This window comes from Galendromus occidentalis, unplaced genomic scaffold, assembly GCF_000255335.2.
Source record: "Galendromus occidentalis unplaced genomic scaffold, Mocc_1.1 scf7180000077436, whole genome shotgun sequence".
NCBI classification, from domain to species: domain Eukaryota; kingdom Metazoa; phylum Arthropoda; class Arachnida; order Mesostigmata; family Phytoseiidae; genus Galendromus; species Galendromus occidentalis.
In genome coordinates, this window is record NW_003805424.1 from 247,220 (window position 1) to 261,245 (window position 14,026).

At 50.5% G+C, this 14,026-nt stretch overlaps 2 protein-coding genes across 2 annotated transcripts; one reads left to right on the top strand and one right to left on the bottom strand.

The window, feature by feature from the left end:
- Window positions 1-553: 553 nt before the first annotated feature.
- LOC100902124 (NEDD8 ultimate buster 1) lies at window positions 554-4,584 on the top strand. The gene is made up of 14 exons (XM_018639392.1): window positions 554-562; window positions 1,281-1,436; window positions 1,529-1,609; window positions 1,688-1,870; window positions 1,960-2,133; window positions 2,221-2,345; window positions 2,442-2,631; window positions 2,754-2,876; window positions 2,960-3,169; window positions 3,355-3,455; window positions 3,547-3,655; window positions 3,760-3,873; window positions 3,952-4,040; window positions 4,156-4,584. The coding sequence occupies exons 1-14, from the start codon at window positions 554-556 to the stop codon at window positions 4,274-4,276; spliced, it is 1,785 nt and encodes a 594-aa protein (XP_018494908.1). The 3' UTR covers window positions 4,277-4,584.
- A 407-nt stretch (window positions 4,585-4,991) lies between these two features.
- Window positions 4,992-13,443, bottom strand: LOC100902268 (ankyrin repeat domain containing protein 6 diego). The gene is made up of 12 exons (XM_029111369.1): window positions 13,312-13,443; window positions 11,026-11,127; window positions 8,295-8,453; window positions 8,040-8,180; window positions 7,841-7,939; window positions 7,382-7,483; window positions 6,859-7,050; window positions 6,463-6,765; window positions 6,146-6,327; window positions 5,780-6,040; window positions 5,478-5,693; window positions 4,992-5,385 (listed from the first exon to the last, which is right to left on the bottom strand). The coding sequence occupies exons 1-12, from the start codon at window positions 13,441-13,443 to the stop codon at window positions 4,992-4,994; spliced, it is 2,283 nt and encodes a 760-aa protein (XP_028967202.1).
- Between the last annotated feature and the right edge of the window lie 583 nt (window positions 13,444-14,026).

Below are 14,026 nucleotides of genomic sequence, written 5' to 3' on the forward strand. Positions count from 1 at the left end.
CTCCCCCGGTACCCGAATTTTTTTCTCGGGCCGAATATCTACACACGCCTGGATATGGTCTAGTTTTCAGTGTTAATACAACGAATATCCTTTTCTCAAGGCGGAAGCTTATGAAGCGAGATAAAGTCGACCTGTGCTTTTCTGAGGCAGAATCGCGGGCAGCCAGTGGGCTGCGGAACATCCGCTCAAGTATCCCGGGAGAAATCTGGTGTCTAATCATATTCAGTGATGCCCTCCCGGAGAACTTCATGTCCCGCGATGGTTATCTACCGACCACTCAGTCGATGGCCATCTTGCAGCCAGGGTGACTCCTTTAGACTACCGCACCTAGGTCATGGGCTTGGGATTCATCATCTCTTACACTGTGCTCGATCGGGAGCTTGACGCGAGAGACGGACGGTGGACTCGAGAAATCGTACGCCTCAATCGGGATTCTTCTGGCCTGTAGAGGGAACTTTCAAATTTAGGCGCGCTCTACTCAGACTAGGAACAGCTGACGCTCGCCGATGACAACGTACGGCTCGGATTTTGTTTCGATTTTATGTTCCCGAGGATGGCGTTCGTAAGTCTCTTTTTTAATTCCCCCTCGCGTCCGGCGGTGAATCATGCAATCGGGTTGAGACTCCTACGTGCCACCAAAGCGCGCTGAGCAAGGCTCCGTTCGAGGAGGAGAATAACATGAATTCTCCATCTCGAAATACCGACGCTTCTTCCGTTTCGTCCCGGATGCGCGATTGATTAAGTCGTCTCCCATGAAAACTAAGGAGAGCGAGCATAAGGGCTGCATCTTCCGAGAAGGGCTAGATTCATCTTGTACGTCCCATGATAATGTCTCCGAAGAAAGGCGGGATTTAGGCCTCAGAAAAAATCGGCTCCGGAACAGATCAATGATTCTCGCGCCGCTCTTCATAATTAGGTGCTTCGGACTCATTTTTATCGCGAACACGGAGCGATTTATTGATATGGACGAATTCAATCGGTGACAAAAGGCTGTCTCCTCTGAGGAACTTCTATTTTCACATTTCGATGTCGAACACCGTAAAGCGTAATTCAATGGTCCCCCAGGTCCGCCAAGCCGTCGATCCATCTGTGTATCCTTAATATCCTCTCCGAGGACCTTGTGCACCCCCTCCCGTAGGACTCAAAAATCGCCATGCGTCCCCGGGGGTTCACTCTGCGAACCACTGGTGCACACGATGGAGATCTTTCTGCCGCACCGGCCTCTTCTGCTCTCTGGGAAAGCTGAATTTCAGGGGTTAAACGACGCTTTCTCATTCCAGGCACAAGAAGTCGATCCTCGCATGGCGCACCTTGCGCAGTTCCTACGACAGAACAATGTTTCTTTGTGGGAGCGTCCATACTGGCAGGACAGCCAGGCGAACATCCCGCAGCATCTACTTGAGGCGGCTGCCGAAGAATGTCGCATACCGATCGAGGTTATGATCCTGAGTGTCTCGGCCAGAAGTGACCGCTGAGCTGGAACGGCATGGCTGATCAAGCAGTCGCCAACTCTCTCATTCTGTTGCAGATTACCTTGGAGCTCCTCTTAGACCTCCAGAAGCACGCTCTCCAACGGAAGGAAGAACGGCAACTTCTCAGCGAACAAGGGGTGAGCGGCCGACTTCCCTCGGGCGTAAGTCTCTCGTGTCGGAAATGGCTTGATAGCATCTGGATCCCTACGTTGCAGATAGTCACCATAAAAGTGAAGCTTCAGCGAAAGGACTATAACTTGAAGATCCCGATATCGTCTTCCGTCGCGGATTTGTACGGAATGGTTTCAAAAGCAGCTGAGATTCCAAGAGAGCGCATCAGATTGATTCTCAATGGCCAGAAATTACTCGACGAGGATGTTCCTCTCAGCGGGAAAAATGTAACAATCTCGAAGTGGAGCGCAGCCCATAGGTTCCGTTCTCGACGTCGATGGGTATATCCGAAGATCAAAATTTTCGCTCCTTCCAGATGAAAAACAATACGAAAATTGTCGGTATCGTGACTAGTGCCAAGATCGAGGAGTTTATCCGGGACGAACTCGCGATTATCGACTCGAATCGTAAGACTAACGCAGCGAAAGCCAATGCCAGAACCATTTCAGCCTTGAATCGTTGCGAGATAACGAATCAGTTCGGGGAAAAAGTGAGCATGAGCGAAATGAGGGATTCCATCCAATTTTCCATGTTTGTTTGATTAGGCATTGATATTCGTCATTTCCTCATCTTGCAGGTCGAAATTCCCGACAAAATAAAGTTAGATCTGACCGCTGCACTCAGCTTACACGACAAAGGACGCTCCGAGCTGAGGCGGGGGAAGTCGGAACAAGCGTTGAATTATCTCCTCGAAGCTGAAAGGTTAGCGGCTCAGAGAACCATGAGAATTCAACTCAATTCAACCCGCGACTCTTCAACGATGAACGAGACATCGAGCTCAAAGACAAAGCCTTTCAGGATCTCACAGAGCATCGATGTTTCATCTTATCCTGTTCTGGAACGATTGAGCAACGTTCCGCTGCTGAACTTGGACATTGTGTGGTGTTTCCTAGAAGCTGGCTCGATGAACCACTCAAGTGATTGTGACAGAAGACTGCTGTTGGCCGAAGAGGGCTTCAGGAAAGCCTACGGTCCGAATATGGAGCGGGTGAGAACTTTGGACGACTCCTTCAGACAACGAGTATTTATTCCGGAAGACTGAGCTCGCTCGCGTGAGGTCCGTCCATGCTCCATTTCGGGGTTCGCTTTTATAACTTAGCCTCTATGCAGGTGACGAAAGCCAAGGGGAACGCAACAAACGAGCAAACTCTCTCTGTCCGTCTCAAACTGCTCCAAGGCGTGAGCGCGTTCTATAAGGCCAGCTACGGAGAAGCTCGGCGGAAGTTCAGTGAGGTTGTGATGGGTTCGGTTTCTCGTCCGAGCATCAGGGCCAAGCTTCCGCGACAGGAGCGAATTCTGATTTCTTGTTCGCGCAGGTGGAAACCTTGATGGCGAAGCTCGTAGTGAACGAAGATCATCTGTTGACGCTCATGAGCTTCGGATACACCGCGAAGGAATGTCGATTAGCTCTACGCCAGACGAATAACATTGTAGAGCTCGCGTTGACGTACCTCGAAGAGAAGCAAATTCGTCGCAAGAACGAATACGAGCGATGGAAATCGGAGCAACAAGGGAAATATTTGGAGGTACCTGCCAATTGATGCGCGCACCATTTCCGATCTTTCGGCCCACGAGCGCGACTTTTGGGTCGTGACTCCCATGAGCTCGAGCGGATAGAGCGGGAATCGGAAAGTGGACGTTGATCCCGGAAAGCCATTCCGCGCTCAACGCGAAGGCGAAGAGTTTCACGAGGGTCGGCTGTTCATTCCAGGGAATAAACAAAACCTTGTATGATCGTATGATAGACGACGTAGGAGTCACCCCAGCCACGGCAAGACGCGCTCTACTCGAGTTCCAAAACGATTATAACAGGTAGCGTCATCGGGCTATCCTCTCATATCCGCTGAAACCAAGTTTGAACTCATTTCACCTACCTAAGGCGCTCCATTCTATCTCCTTCTAGAGCCGTTGATTTCGCTATGGAATATGAATGCTCTGTGAACAAACGTAGGCAAGATCGCACTTCGGGCTCTGCTAATCGAGGAGGCGAAGCGATCAGGACGGATGAGCCTGTGAGCACACCAAAACGCATAATATTTCCGGCGATACAAGAAGTTTTTCCTCTTTCGAAATCGCGGGGCGTCTCCCATAATGGTTCGATTCCTCCCCCATACAGGGCCCCAGCTCCGCCAAAAGTTCCAAAAATTCTTCCTCCGACTCAGATGTAGCAGCTTTGATCCAAATGGGCGTCGAAGCAAGCTGTGCCGAGGAGCTTCTGAGATTCTTCAAAGTGAGCTCGCAGAACAAGGAAAGAGTGTTTTGCTAATTCCCGTATGGCGGAAACAATGAGATATCTCCTCGTTCGCAGGGCTCCTTGATCGATGCGGAGAACTTTTTGCTGACTGGTAACTCCAACAAAGACACTCAGGTGGATGCCATGCTGTCCCGTATGAGCAGGTCAGCTTCTGTGTGTTCATTATCGCGTGTTTTCCTCATATGCAGCCATCCTCGTGAACATTCGTGAAGTGTTTCGTGTGCGTCACTCCGTACCATGATGATGTATTCGTTTTAGGTTTGTCAGCGTCGAAGCTGAAGACTACCTGGATTCGACGTTGGAGAGGGAGATCGAGTGCCTTAGCGTATACAGTGAACGATTGGCTCGAATCGAGTCTGCTCTGCCCAGTGATCAATGATTTCCGGACATCGCACACATTGGGATGTCTTTTCCAAGTCCTCGTCGTATTTTGTGGGTGGTCTCAAATCAATAGGAGGAGAACCTGCGTGAGTTTGAAGGGCAATGAATATCTGCCCCTCGGGAAAAGTCTCCTCTTCTTCGAGCTTACAGGGCTCCTGGGGGACAGAGATGGCGGAGGCGAGCGAGCACTGATCCTACAGCCGATCGGGCTTCGATCATCACTTTACATACAGACTTGTAAGCTGAAGGGTGCGAGTACCCCTGATTGAACCGGGAAACCATATAAAACGCAAAGGTATTGAGAAGCCCGTGGCAATTCGAATGAGCTCAGTAGGCAGTCAATGTTCGGCAGGAATCCCCCCCGGAATTGTCGATTCTCGATTTATTATTTCCCTTTCGATTGCAATTCGCCGTTCCTACACATTTCCGAAATCATACAGAGATGAGAATTTACAGACCTTAAGTACAACAAACATCATGATTAAAAATGCATCTGAGCTGAAGACTGAAGCCCCTTCAGTGCAAGCTGAGGTTCAGGTTTTCTACATCCGCGCGAAGTATAGCACCGATCATGACTAGATGATTCCTCAAGATTCATTGCGACGACTCAACGAAGCTCTCGGTCGAATTAATAGATCCATGCATAGACTTGAGACGGATTCAAAGCTTCCGAATTGTCGAGTCGTCCCCCCTGGATGAACCTATCAGATTTATTACACTTCACTGGACATGACGAGCCGCTGAGTCCGCGGACTGTGGGGATGATGATTCAATGATGGCAGTTTTGTGGCAGATGATTCTTTCGTGAGCTTATCGTTGTTACGGAAGAGATTCGACCCATCTTCTTCGGGAATGTAACTTGTGAGGTTCTGCATCGAGCTTCTCGCTCCAGAAGGAACGCTATCCAAAGCCATATGGTGGTGATGATGGTTGGCGCTCACTCGTTGATGATGCATCAAGTTCGAAGAAGAACACGAAGACGAAACATTGTGCGATGGAATTGGCGTAACTTTCGGGGGTGTAGATGCTGACCTAGGGTTCTGACCGAGACACGTAGTATAGCCTGGATGAATTAGAGTGCCGCTCCTGACCGGTGTGTGGCTCAACCTGAGGGAAATTGAGTCTCTGGTTGTTCTTTCGAAAAATTGTCCATTATCTCTTGGAATGATCAACGAGTTTCGAGCAATCCTCTATCTCACCGTTCCATGTGTGTTTGATAAGAAGGAGGCTTCGGCGGCCGACAAATAGGTTTCCGAACTCCTGATGTGTCTTCCGGGAGGCTTGAAGCGATCGCTGAAGGAGGTGGAGTATTGTTCTCCAAGAGCGATGGGCTCCGTCCGGCCGCGGGTTCGCGTGCGCCGAGCGATGCAGTTGACCGTCTTTCTAGACGACTCAACGTTCGTGACAAGTCCACACTGCAATCGCATGGCGTTATCATGAGAAGTCGACGCATAACGGTCACAGGGGAAAATCTGGGCGGATATGTGCGATCGAAACTCACCTTTCGGGTAAGGGTAGGCCGACTTCATTAAAGTCGGCAGTCGGCAAATTCATATAACTCGTTGATAATGGACGTATTCTTTGGAAAACCGTCATCGGTCTCACTTGCATGCCACTATCGGCATGGCAGTCGACATCATCATTATCATCATCGTCGTCGTCTTCTTGGGACGATTCGCCCGAGGACTCGTTCAAATGCAGACCAAGACTCGCTCTGCATTCCATGAGCTTCGACCATCGCGCCGATGAGCTCTCCGCGTGCCTTCATCACGGATGGAGGAAGATTAGCGCGACTTAATAAATCTGTGGAAAAAATTCTAGCGTTCCCGGAACTGAATACAGACATGGGGAACCTGCCGATACTCACTGTGTCTGTAGGGGGGGTGAACTGCGTCCAAGCGGGCTGGTTCGTCTCCCAATCTTTCTTTCGGCGAAAGCTTGTAAGGACTGCTCGTCTTGAGAGTTTTCATTCGGGTCCCGCATGATGTCGAGCGATTGAAGCTGTGATATCGTATTGCGTTCGAGCGTTTTTATTTTCTTCTCCAAATCCTGCAAACCAATCGAAGAGGGAAGTCGTAGCGATAGCGATGGACCTCTCCTATCGGTCAATGAAATCCGGTGCATCGAATTCCCTCGTCTCGGTCCGCTCTGTGGGCACACTGGACAAGTTTACAATCGTCGCACCTGTTTAGATTCGCCAATTTTCTCCTGTAGTTCCTGCTTGTCGGCTTCGAGTTTCCTTTCGAAGTCCTTGAAGAATGGAACACAGTAGCAGCTATAGCCTCTGCCCACTGGACCCTTCCGGATATTCCCAGCGAGATCGAGATAGTACTGTTCGCCTTTGGCAAGCGGATCCGGGGGCAAAGTTTCGATTTTTGGCGTCGGGAAGCCCGCCATGTCGTGCGGAGAGTGTGGACAGCCGTACGGCCCCACGGGTGCTGTCGATGGCAAGCTTTTCGAGCGCAACATGTCGCCTTTCGTTTTCGTCTGAAACCATCGATTCCAATCAGACCTCTCAAATTTCATACATATGATCCGAGGGAGCTTAGGTACAGCGCTCCCATTTTGCCAAAGGCTCACCTTCTTCTTCTTCCGACTAGCGCTGGTGTTCAGTTTACCGCTGCTTGTGGACGTATTCGGGTCTTTTTCTCTCTTTTTGCCCTTGCCGTTCTCAACAACGTTGTCCGGTCGGACGATAGCTGGCGAATGCAGAAGCATTTCTTCGATTTCCGGATATGCTTTCCGTTGCGCGAGGTCTAATGGAGATTCTCCCTGGAAAGAATCGTCATCAATGAGAACGCGTCGTTCTCCCTACGCTCTTCGAGGAGAGCCACATATTGGCAACGCTCTGTATTCGCAGATTCTTGGTAATAATCCCGCATGACGCGGAAGATCCACTCAGTCAGACGGCACGATAGCGAGAAAATTCCCTGCATCGGTGAGAACTTTGTGTCGTCTCTTCCAACTGTACGAATCGTTCGCGACCGTCCGAATGAGAGCTGAAGCTGGCCTTCCGTTGATTCCCATCGGATTCGGCCGTGATGCCTATCATACCGGTCATAGACTCGCTCGAGAGACGCTGCGGCGAAGTTTTCGTAATTACCTGTTCGTTCTTGACGAATACACTAGCCCCGGATTCGAGTAAAATTTTCGTAAGCTTTCGTTTCCGCATCGCGACGGCGACGTGCAGGGCCGTGTCACCATTCTGAGAAAGACGAGAGAGAGCTAATTATACGTATCCGAGGTGATGAAAGAAATCAAGATCTACCCATCGAATTCGGCAGAGCAATCCCGGGACGAATACTGGGCCATAGTCGGAAGCAAAGGGCTTCGAGCTATCTGAGTGAGCCTAGGCAGACATGGACGCGACTAAAGGGATTTCATTTTGAAAGCCGAAGTATTCCTCGAAGCTCGGTTATTCCCTCCAGCTTTCGGATCGTGCTCCGATTGCCGTTGACAGAAGATATTTCTGCAGATGACAAATCGTATCGGTCTCCCGCGGTCAACGAAACTCGAGAGCTGAATAGGACAGCGATTTCTGAACTGAAGCAAGGAAGCTAACCCGATTGGTCTCCTGAACATTGCAGAAGGCAGAGACTAGGATCCTCACGACGCCGGCGTGTCCGTAGCGAGTGGCAGTGTGTAGAGGGGTATCGCCATACTGGAAGACAGATTTGATCATGTTGGAATCGAATAAAATAGTGCCTTTGATCGGCTCGGATTCCTATTTGTGCAAGAATCATCGTATTCAAGCAACTTACGTTGTTCTTCACGTCGGGTCCGCAACCTTCCATCAAGAGAACTCGTGAGCTTTGATTATGGCCGTTTTGAGCCGCCAGATGCAAGGCCGTGAATCCGGCTTTGTTCTTGACGTACAAGTTTGCGTGGGCTCTCGCAAGAACCTGTAATTTATTATTGAATGGTTATCGTCGGGCAGCATCCACTGACGGTGGAACAGGTCCTGCGGACTCATCACCGAAAAAGTACCCTCCGATTCTGCCTCGTAGGGAACCCACCTCGACCGTTCTGCTGAAACCTCTCCAAGCAGCTTCGTGTAAGGCCGTGTTCCCCGAGAGCCTTTCTTGAGCATTTAGAGCACAGCCATGTTTAGCCAATAAGCGAATCACCTCCATATGACCGTCCATTGCTGCGTGGTGAAGAGGTGTGTATCCACACTAAAAAAGAGAAGAAGGTTAATATTCTATCTAGCACCTCTCTCCGAAATCATAAGAAGGCGTCGCTCGAGCCAATTCCGCGTTCGGGCTCTCTTAAAGCTCGATCCCTGAAGCAGGGGAGGCAGGCAGCGTCGTTTTTCGAATTTCGGTGTCCCTGTATTCTCCGGGATCCGAATTCTTCAACATTGAGGGACCTCTCTCGGAGGACCGCCAATATATCCAGGTGCGGATATATGTAGTAAATTGGGGTTACGGTCTTCGAGTAGGGATCTCACTGGGTCCTATAGTTGACAGCGCTGCGAGGCTTTGAGACGAGGAAAAATGCGTCCGTACGGCTGTCCTGATAGAGCAGCAGGGGAGAGACTCCTAAAGGATCGCGGAAGCCTACTGGCTTGGGCTGGTGATGCTGAAGCCTCATTCGGCTATGACTGAAGTCTCTTCAAGCCCCTCGTAGGAAGCGCCTCCAGGTTCACTGGTCGAAGCAATTCTTCGACTGATCGTTTGTAGGGTCGCTTCCATCGCTGGGTCTGCGTCCAGTTGAGCCGCCGCGCCGCTCGGCAATGCCCATGGCAGTTCGGTCGAGGCGACGGCCGATTGACCGATGCAAACACGCAGCGGACGATTTACGCGCTGATTTTTCGCGAATCGGAGGAAAATCGGCGATTCGAAATTCATCTCACTCAGCGACTGCTTATTATTTCCCCGAAGTTTTGCGCGGAGCTTTTCGCTCTGAGCTCGACGGCAGGCCGTTCTTGCCGAGTAACCCGGCTGAGCTACCACGATGGAACGAGAAACGAGAGAAACATTATGACGGAATGCAGGCTGAAGGATCATTCAGCATTTTGAGAAATTCAGAAGCTGTCTGTCGTTACGAGGCCGCTTCGTTCGCCGGCCAGAAACTTATCCCGCTCGTCCACTCGTTGCCTGACTTCTGTGGAACAGTGGGCCAACAGAGCTACCAGGCAGGAGCGACAGCACAGAAGTTTTGTTCCACTCGGTTGATTGCGACAATTTTTCCGCCGTTTCTCTCGTATCGAAACAACAGATCCGATATTTTGTTCAGAGGTTCCACTCACTGAGCGGCTGTATGTGCGCGAGCGAACCAGTAAATTGACAGTGTCTCGTTCAGTGTTTTCGATTAGCCCAAACGTGAATGGGAGCCGGAACAAGTTCCTTTCGAGTGATTCGAATCCATCCGAGCGACGCAGATGAATCGACTTATTTCTAGCGTAGATGGATGGATGGATACGGGGTCACGCCCTCTGATTCAGGTTCCGCCCACACACAACGCCACTGTATCATTTGTCGTCGGTGCTTGTTCTGGACGAGGTTCTACACGATCGAGAAGTCTGTAACGGAGGAGACTATTCCGGCTTGTGATTGCCGGGGATTCCTCGATGTCTTGAAGACATCTCACTCAGCAAACTATGAAGCGATCAGCGTGTAATCGTCGTGGTCTTGATGAACCAGTCAAGAAGAAGTCCGGTCCTCGTTTGTGCACGACCTTAAACAAAACATCTGTCGGCTCGGCAAAGCGGAGAATCCGATTTTCTCCACTGATTGTCTCTTCTGATGATACGGCAGATGGCAGAAAAAAATTCCGCTCCCCAACATACGCTCCGTTCCGGGAGATCGAGACCGCTGGCGGCAGCCGATTCCCGCGAATCGATGCAAACTCGAGGGGCATGTCCGGAGCAAGTTAAACGCAATCGTTTGTCCGAGTGCCGCCCTGGAGTCCGAGCGACGAATATTTTTAATACTCCCGCGCTTTTCCATTCGTTTGCCCGATTCGTGTTTATATCGTAGGCCCTGCAGCTCCCGCAGCCCCATTCGCTCTCCGTCGGTCAGATTCGATACGCTGTATTCTGGAGAGCTATGGAGCGCGTTTCTCTTCGCCAGAAAGCTAGCTCTAGAATACCAAAGGCTGGGGGTATTAAAGTTCAGCTACAATCTGGGCGACTTCTCCTGACGCCCGACTGCACGTCACAAGGTCGAGATGTCTGCTTGCGTGAATTCCAGCTTTTCGTGTACCGCTCTCGCCGACCATTCGTCCATCCTTTCGATCGATTGCTCTCATCCGAAGCCATTCCTCGGGTATTTGTATCTGAAGACGACATCGGTCACTTGGCTTGCCGGAGCTAATCAGGCAGGCTGTCGATTCAAGCGGTCGAAAAAGGGGCTCGCTCTGCACTGGCATCGGAAAGATGAAGAAAAGATTGGAGAGAACGGAGAACACGAGCCGTCGTGCCAGGAGCAAAAAGAGAGAACACGGGGCGGCTCCCGGTCAAGAGACACGAAAGTGGCGCTTACCACCATCGAGAGGGAGCGCCACCCTTCAATCAGTCGACCACCGACATGTAGGATTCAGTTCTAGCTTTCCGTCATGTCCAAGAAATCCTCGGGTGTCGGGACGCCAGCGGCCCGACAAGTTTGTGATTCCTTCGATGTCTTCGTCGTCCGGACCGCATTAGCTCCTTGGTTTCCATTAGTTTCGATGGACATCATGCTTCTCAATCCAGAAATACCTAGCTATCGGAGCTCCGCTTCGACATGAAAGGCAAATCGAACTCACTGCATCCAACTGGTTGATCTTGGCTCCACCATTGAGGATAAGGCATCTCGCCGAATCCACGAAGCCATTGCCGCAGGCCATGTGTAGAGGAGTACGACCCTCCTGAAACAGAAACCATTCATTGGAAGCGGATTCTTGAGAACGTGAATCTTCTGGGCTCATTCCCGGTGTGTCGGCTCTACCGGCCGACCACGATGCGGCAGAAGAAGTTGGACCGCGCGGTAGCATACTCTAACAACTCATGACTCGCGACGCCTAGGTCTGAGAAAGCAGGAGCTATCCCCACAATCACCTGTAGTCAGGAGATCAGGAGATTGGCCTCCGAGTCACACAAGAGCTAGCTATCCGGGAAAACTATTTATGAATGTACTCGTTGGAGCTATCTATGTAGGTTTTCAATTATCTACGATCCGATATGGTTCATGGACTTTGTGCGAGAAGTGACGAGAAACTATCTGTTCTCTTGGATACGCGATGGGCGACGGACGAGCCAATTATGGATTCAAGCACGCCGAGGTTCCCCACACTTGAGCCGTGACGCCTAAATGACGAATTCTAAGATCAGCGTCGAGATGCTGCTCCTACAGCGGACATTTCAGCACAATGAATATTCGCCGATTCTTTACAGGTTTTCGTCATGAAGTGATCCGCGACTGAAAGTCGCAGGAAGCCGAAACACCGGAGCGCATGCCGGTAGCCACAGTCGAGCGATTTTCACGCCTAGATGAACCAAACAATAAGTCCTGTTGCATGAGATCGAGTCACGCTGCTGGAACCGACATGCTGGCAGGCGACTTCTCGATGCGCCGAATCTTATTGGGACTGATCGCGGCTGAACTCGATGGTCGATTGAAAGCCGTCTTCAGTATTCTTCCTCATCACAGAAGAGACTCAGGGGGAGAGGGTGTCAGTCTCCCCTTCCGAGGCTCTCTGGACTCTCCGGCTCTCAATAAATCCATGATAATTTCGACAAAAGGATATAATCGGTGGAACGAAAAGCCTAGGGATTTAGCCCACAGATCCTCTCTTCTTCATGGGTATTGCGGACGTCTTCTCCTCCGAAATGAGGAGACTTCTACATGATAATGATGTCGTCGAGGATACCCCGGCATATCCTCGTAGATTGACGCGGATACACAGGATCGCTTGCGATGAGCAGTAATCTTCAGCGCCGACAAGCTATTCGTCTGCTCCGATTTCCACGATCACCTCCTTCCACGGTTCCCCTATATTTTCCACGATTCTCGAAAATGAGTATACAACATGTAAATAAATAGGACGACCGCTTAAACGACGTACCTTTCGCGTTCTGTCGTTACGGCGCGGCGCTCAGCGAATAAACACGATCTTGCTTCTGCTATCGCTGCGAAAACAGCGTCCTATCTAATGGCTGCGCTGACGGGTGCGAACCATCTTTTCGACTCGAATATTTATCGAGCAATTAGAAGTCGAATGATCAATCATCGACGACGATTATTAATTACCACGATGCGGCGGAAGCATTCTTGGGACGGATTAATATACAAGTCGACCATCCGTCGCGGACCGAACGGAGGGAAGACTCGCACGAACGAGCTTCTACAGTGTCGTCGATATTTCCGTCCCCTACTTCGAGAGGGGGTACCGATTTCGAGATATCGGTTTCCCAAAAGGCTGGTTCCGATGATCCGGGGGACATCCGATGACGAAAGATGCCGAGGAAGCTCACGCAAGCGGGCTCTCCAAGTTTTCCGCCGAATTCCTTTTTCTAGCGCAATGGGAGTCTGAGCGGTTTAGCCGGAAAATACGTGTTTTTCTTTTTTAGCTCCCGCTACCAAGCGAAGTACCACCTTAAGTCGACAGAACATCCCTCGGAATCAGGAGGAACGGGTATTTTTCGAAGGAAATACGACCTATGTATATGAGTCGGAGATTCAGTGCGACGGCGAATTCCCTAAAACAATCGATCAGCCTATTCTTCGCTGCTGACAAAAAGCGTTGGCGTTGCGCTCGCGTGTAGGTCGATCATTAAACCACTCATGGCTCCGCTTCCGATATGAGTTCAGCCGGAACGCAATACAATTTATGTACACACGCTTTGCAGTGAACAAGGCGTAGAGAATGATACCGTGCGGTCCGCTGTCTGGTTGTGATCGAATCCACGATCACGGTCAATGTGAAATCCACTCACCCGACGGAGTTCACAGAAACCGTCTGTTGGAGGGCGACTACATTGTCACTATTTATTAGAGAGAAATTGACTCAACCAAGTTCATACAAAGGGAAAACTTCTACGTTCATACTAACCTCGTCTGCGCTCATTTTGGCACCGAGCTTGAAGAGCTCAGATATTTTCTGAGCTTCTCCATTGACCGCGGCCTGGTAAAGCCTCTCATGGAGTGTGTGGAGAGGCTCGGGCAGCTCACCCACCGGAGACATCCTTTGAGCCCTCTGCAAGAGAAAGATCATTTCATTATACAATATATCCTCTCCTATCATACGGAATTTTGTATTATATTATAACATATATACGATTTCCCAAAGAAGCTGTATCGAGGCGAAGTTTGTTTCCGGGAACGCCGCTGTGGCCTGCCAGCTGCCAGCCCTTGGCATCGGCATCTCTAGGAGTTACCCTATGCATAGTCTTTTATCAGAACACAGCCCATGCCTTCGATGTGGGTGCGGGCATGATCGATCATCCTCGGCGCATTCGGATATTTCGAACATAACGAGAGGTTTCCTCGACATTGCACGTATCATTGGTTTCCTCGCCGACTGGAGCAGGTGAATCAAGACACCGCTGGTCAAGGAGGAATCCGCGCGGAGATTCCTACGAGCGGCAGTCGCTGAGCTTTTCATTTTGACCACGAAATTGCCCGCGCCGATTTCCTCTCATGCAGAGGTCAAGAACACCGCCAGCGCCGTCTCACTGATCGACGATCCGTTTTCACTGTACCGAATAAATATGAACAAAATCGACTATTGTTCAAACGACGCTGCCACAGAAAGACCCCAGCAAGAG

Bases quoted from the DNA above. Each gene is read 5' to 3' on its own strand.
- LOC100902124 (XM_018639392.1), top strand. The intron at 1,437-1,528 runs GTTATGATCCTG...ATTCTGTTGCAG, and splicing joins AATGTCGCATACCGATCGAG to ATTACCTTGGAGCTCCTCTT. The intron at 3,656-3,759 runs GTGAGCACACCA...TCCCCCATACAG, and splicing joins CGATCAGGACGGATGAGCCT to GGCCCCAGCTCCGCCAAAAG.
- LOC100902268 (XM_029111369.1), bottom strand. From the start codon at position 13,443: ATGTCTCCGGTGGGTGAGCTGCCCGAGCCTCTCCACACACTCCATGAG. The intron at 8,181-8,294 runs GTGGGTTCCCTA...AATAAATTACAG, and splicing joins GTTTCAGCAGAACGGTCGAG to GTTCTTGCGAGAGCCCACGC. The intron at 7,484-7,840 runs GTTAGCTTCCTT...CGTCTTTCTCAG, and splicing joins ATGTTCAGGAGACCAATCGG to AATGGTGACACGGCCCTGCA.